The 5,742-nt window shown below is 37.7% G+C and overlaps 1 protein-coding gene across 1 annotated transcript; it reads right to left on the bottom strand.

Annotated features, from left to right (window-relative positions):
* Window positions 1-1,138: 1,138 nt before the first annotated feature.
* LOC107577019 (guanylate-binding protein 1-like) lies at window positions 1,139-5,734 on the bottom strand (the record flags this gene model as incomplete). The annotated part of the gene is made up of 5 exons (XM_016263137.1): window positions 1,139-1,635; window positions 2,822-2,924; window positions 3,404-3,616; window positions 3,982-4,262; window positions 5,594-5,734. Coding segments are annotated over 5 exons (1,235 nt in total), but the record flags the coding sequence as incomplete, so codon positions are not given.
* Between the last annotated feature and the right edge of the window lie 8 nt (window positions 5,735-5,742).

The following is a 5,742-nucleotide window of genomic DNA, read 5'->3' as shown; positions in this document are numbered from 1 at the left end:
ATAATTCTTATGTCCTTAAAAAGTGTTGGAACAGACAAGATTAGATGCAGATGGGAGAAAGCGCTCGGAGTAGTATTTTCAGAGGAATTTTGGAGCAATGCCCTCCATAGAGTGAACGGAAGTACCTCTTGTGCCCGATTGAGTTTAATGCAGTTTAAAGTATTGCACCGTATGCATTTAAGCAGAACACGGATTGCCTCCTTTAATCCTACTTTTGACAGGACCTGTATTAGGTGTCACACAGGTGAAGCAGACCTGACTCACATGTTCTGGACGTGCTCCACACTTACTGCGTACTGGTCAACCATATTTGATGCACTTTCTAAAGTGTGTGAAGCCCTGTTGAAGCCATGTGCTGAATTTGCAATATTTGGTGCTCCAGGTGATTAATCAAATTTGACTCAAAGACAACTAAACATTATTGCCTTTGCATCCTCATTGGCTCGCAGACAAGTTTTATTACATTGGAAATCTACAAATCTGCCCAAAGTGTCACACTGGCTTCAGGATTTAATGTTATACTGTATAATATTTCTCTGCTAAAAATGTACTTCCTGTGGAGTAATGTGATTTACATTGTTATTGCAATTTCTTCTTTCTTTTTCACCCCTCTCTTATGCAGTGTTTATGTTGTTCATTACGGCGAATTTACATTGTAATATTCCTGATTGTGGTATCCAATTACCTTTTTATTTATTTTTTTTAATTACTTTATTTTTCATCATTATTTAACTATTAAATCATTCATCTTTAATGTATTTGATTTTCTATTACCATTATTGGGATCACTATTATCATCATTATTATTATTATTATTATTTATATTAGGCAGTTTGTTATGGGTTGGTTGGGGAGGGATTAATAATATTAAAATACAGTTTCTGTACAAACAATAGCATTTGGTATAAAGATCTTTGGCATAAAGATAAAGGGGATTAAAAAGTGTCAGCTGCCAGAAATTCACTGTAAAACACATAATGTTTCCAGTATTACAGAAGGCATTGAACTCCACATGCTCCTGATGATATGGAACCCTGATGGACTGCCTCCATCACTAGTTCATTCATCTAACATGTAGATTGCTTTGGCTGAAAGCGTCTGTCAGACAGATGGCTTTTAACAGGGATAGATGACTGCTTTAACAGGGACGTGAGCCACCGGTAATGCTGCTGAGACCAATGAGTAGCAGACGCAAGACCAGAGCGGAGGAGTCAGACGAGGGCTTCGGCATGCTCATGATTGCCTCCATCTGCTCGCTGTGTTGCCTCTTCATCAGATTCATATTCTCAGTGTGTCTTTTGTTCATGTTTGTTATCATCTTTTCAAACAGTTTGTGACTTTCCTTCTCTGCATTTTTATTCTTCCTCCTGAAGTCCTCCATCTCTACAGACATCCTGTCAGCCTTCTCCTGAAAGCCCTTATCCAGCAGAGCGGCCTGCTCCCTCAGTTTGCTGTCCATGGCACGCTCAGCCTCTTCTCTCTGAAGCCGCATCTCCTCATCCATCTTCTCCCTCATCTGTTTCATCCTCTCTTCATTACTCCTTCTCTCTGCTTCCATCTTCTCTTCTAGCTGCCGCTGCTTCTGTTCCTTGGTGTTTATTTCTTGAGCCAGGAGAACGGCCTTCTCTCTTTCCTCTGGTAGAAGACAATCAGGCAAATGTAATAAAGCATGTAATATTAAACTCAGTTCCTGGAGGGCCACAGCCCTGAAGAGTTTAGCTCCAAGACCTTCAGGCTCATTTGAAAACCACATGGTGTGATTGTTGGAGCAGGTTGGGACTAAACTCTGCAGGACTGCGTCTCTCCAGGAACTGATTTTGACACTCCTGCTGTATATATGAATATACTAAAATGTATTTGAAATACATTTATTTCAAACATACAAATACATTTACATATTTATGTGCTTAATAAAAAATACCCTTTAATTCTACTTTTGGTATATTAACTGGTATACTTAAAGTCTGCTAAATTGGCAAAACTAATTTTGTACTTAATTCATAATTGTGCAGAAGCAGTGCTGAAGTCCAACTAAAGATATAGTGAAGTATATTTGATTGTGTTAAAGTGGAAATATTGCACGTATACTTCAGGTACACTTTAAATATCTTGAATTTAAAGACTGATTTTATATCTAACATTAAAACACATTTTAGGCTTAATATTAATAAATGTGCTCCAAATGTGGCTTAAATCAGATTTGCAAATAACTGATTTTTTTTTTTGCTGTCCAGACTTTAAACAACCATCTGGATGAATCTGCAAAAAAAAAAATCTGATTTTTGCTAGCAGTCTCAATATAGCCCAAGTGATACACATCATAAACCCATAAGTGAAGAGTTCTGCCTGATTCAAATGATGCACCATGATTGCAGTGCAGTTTAATCGCCTCCCTAACAAAACATTTCTGCTAAGCTTAATTTTATGCAGGTGATAAGACAATTAAGGCTATTGTGACGTTTTCTTCATAACTATGTAATTCTAACAACATTTGACATGCAAGAAATGTAACTTTGACGTGGATTATTTTTGTTTCTTGCAATGGGATCCACTTTTTGTTTTTGACATTTTGTTCCCTCTCTGGAGCACCCATAGTCTCGCTTTTGAGTACCTGATATTCCCCGGTCAATACTTTTTTCTTTAAGAAATGTAATAAGTTTATATCATTAGATGAAACAGCCATTTTAGTATGGAACATGGAAGGAATACACTGCATTTGACTAATATGTTTTTAGTGTCACTGTAAAGCAGGCACCATTTCTCTGATGAACTGGTTTTTTTCCTCTAGAAGGAGCTATTGTTTCATGCTAAAAACTCTCACCCATAATTTTTTTCTCCTTCTCCGTCAGTTTATTGTCAGCCTGCAGAATTGCATTAGACTCCACCGACTTCTGCTTCAGAAACTCTTCAAGTGTGTCTTCTACCTGTGGACACCACATACATGATAACGTGAATCACCACTACCACATCTCTATGACTAGTACTATCAAAAAATTACTTCTACTACTAATACTAGGGCCAACTATGCATTGTGCATGAGTGTCATGGAATTTGGTTTTACATCACAACTGACACATGTTTTGTCATATACAATGTTGCAGCAGAACAAGGAATTTCATCAAGCAGTTCTGCTTTGGTCCAAATCAACCAACAAATAAACAAGTGGTGGAGTCTACCATACAAAGTGTCAATGTCTCAGCCACTAAAGTAGTTAGTGTCCTGCTGAAGGCCACTTCAATATTTTGGCCAGAACGATTCAAACCAGGAACACTATTATTCCCAGCTGATTCTATATTATGTGTACACATAGTCTAGGAAAACACTTACAAGCCTCTTACAGAGATCTCTTACTATCTAAAAGGCCTAGGTTGTGGCAGTAATTGTGTCAAACATTGATAATCACCTTGACTCCTTTATTGGCTTGGATTTTATATTTCTTCACAATGTCTTCAAGGTCCTGGGAGAAGAGAACATAACCACCAGGTATGGCATAGGATCCTTTCTTCAGCTTCTCTGTCATTGTTCCAGAGAGGGATGACAGAATATTCTCACATCTTTTCCTTGAAGCCTCCTCATTTTGACACAAGTATCCATGAAAGAGTTTATTAATGCCTTCCTGCAGCATCACACAAAATATCAGAGACAGTAAACTTAAAACACCATTTAGAGGCTACAACTACTTCAAAAATAACATTTAATCTGAATCAAAAGTTGAATGTGATGGTGTATTTAGATGTCTTTGAATGGTTAAAATGTCATATCATTCATTACAGCCAAAAAATCAAATAAAAAATGAATGGTGTCGATTCTTTCTGGCCAAATATGCCCAGAACTCCCTTCAAACAGCCATCACCTAATTTCAATGTATCCTTGAATACCAAAAGTTTAACTATAGGGAACTTTGACTCATGAATTTTGCCTGACCAGTGTGTTTAATAACAGTCTAATTGAAATTGTACATAACTATTTAATGCTCATCACCTCTAGAGATTTCAGGTATGTCCCCTCACTGTCCTTGAAGGAACGCTTCATTAGGGCCTGTGTTGCAGTCCTGCTGAGACACTGATGCTCTGATGATGCTTCCTTCAGTTCCAGGGGGAAGGACGTCTTCAGCTTCTCCATTCCACTCTGGTACACCTCAAGCCCCTCCTTCACCGCGGCCGCATTCTCAATCAGTGCCATGGCCATGACTGCATTCTCCAGAAATGGAACTTCACCGCTGGAAATCATGTCTACATATGTCTTCGCAAACTGACCCAGGACTTCAGAGGAGGAGAAGGGTCACACAAAAGAACGTTAACTTGCAACCTGTATATTAATAATATGCAGTTCAGAAAATAATGGTAATATCTGATACTCAGTTTATGCAATATATTTTAGCAGGAATGTTTAGCATTTAGCTTACATTATGTCTCTCAGTATAATGCTATTAAATCACAAAGACATAAGAACATTCAATTAAGAAACCAGTCTGTCTCCCTACTGGTATGGGGGTAACATACACTGCCTGGCCAAACAAGTCACCATCTGGAGTTAAATAAGCAAATATTTTATGTTTTTTTTAAGATGTTAGAATTGATTGTTGCAATTTGATCATTATTCATTATCATTGATCATTATTGCAGTGAATCATATATTTCTTGCATGTTGTATGTTTGGCAACGATTCTTTTAACCCTAACTGATGCAGTGCAGCATAGCTTTTTATTTCTCAAAGAACCATGTCAATAGACGTACCCATGTCCATATTCCAGCATAATAATGACAAGATTCATCAGGCTCAAACTGTGAAAGACTGGCCACCACAGAGTCCTGACCTGAACCCACTGAAAGTCTTTTGGATGTCAACTTTACACTGCCTGTCCAAAAAAAAGTCGCACACTTTAATATTTTTCTTGGATGGCATTTATCTTTGATCATATTGTGCTTTCGTTGTGGCATTGTTTCGACAATATTATGCAACATCATAACATTTATTTCCATCAAGAGTTGCATTAATGTTTGGCAGAGATCTTGTATTGAAAATGGGAGAGTCGAGCGGCTCTGTAAAGTCGACTCCAGCACATCCCAAAGACTTTCAGTGGGGTTCAGCTCAAAACTCTGTAGTGAAAATGAAACATGAAAATGATTCCTCTATTTCACAATTTGGATCAAATGAACTTTGACATGGTTGTTTAAGAAATGAAAAGCTACACACTGCATCAGTTAGGGTTAAAAGAATTGCTGCCAAACATATAACATGCCAGAGACATTTTGCCAGGCAGAGTATATAACCAATAACAATATAGCGCAACAAGCACAACCCACCCCACCCCCCCTCCGGTATCTTAACCCAAAACATGGTTCCTCTATTGACAGCAGCTCAGCAAACTACAGAAAAAGACATGTCTTATTACTACTTCATAACAGCTGACAACTGTGCCAAACTAAGAAATTTACTTGTGTAAATGAATGTGGTAAATTTGGTCATATTTTATGGTTAATTATTTTATAATTATTTTAATTACATAATATATATTTATACTAATTGTATTGTACATTTTCAATTATAGCAAATTTATGGTCAGATCATTTCAGAATCCCCATTGAATCACCTCTGCCAGTGATGGTGTATCCGTCCTTCAGCTTCTTCACTTCACTCTTGTCAAAGACAAACTTGCAGAAACGTTGTGTGACCTCCTGGAAATCAGGGGAAAGGTCCGCAGGATCCAAGCTCTCCAGATGAGACACATTCTCTGGGGCG

Source organism: Sinocyclocheilus grahami, unplaced genomic scaffold (assembly GCF_001515645.1).
Source record: "Sinocyclocheilus grahami isolate Dianchi unplaced genomic scaffold, SAMN03320097.WGS_v1.1 scaffold4896.1, whole genome shotgun sequence".
Lineage (NCBI taxonomy): Eukaryota > Metazoa > Chordata > Actinopteri > Cypriniformes > Cyprinidae > Sinocyclocheilus > Sinocyclocheilus grahami.
This window is presented reverse-complemented; position numbering and strand designations above follow the sequence as displayed.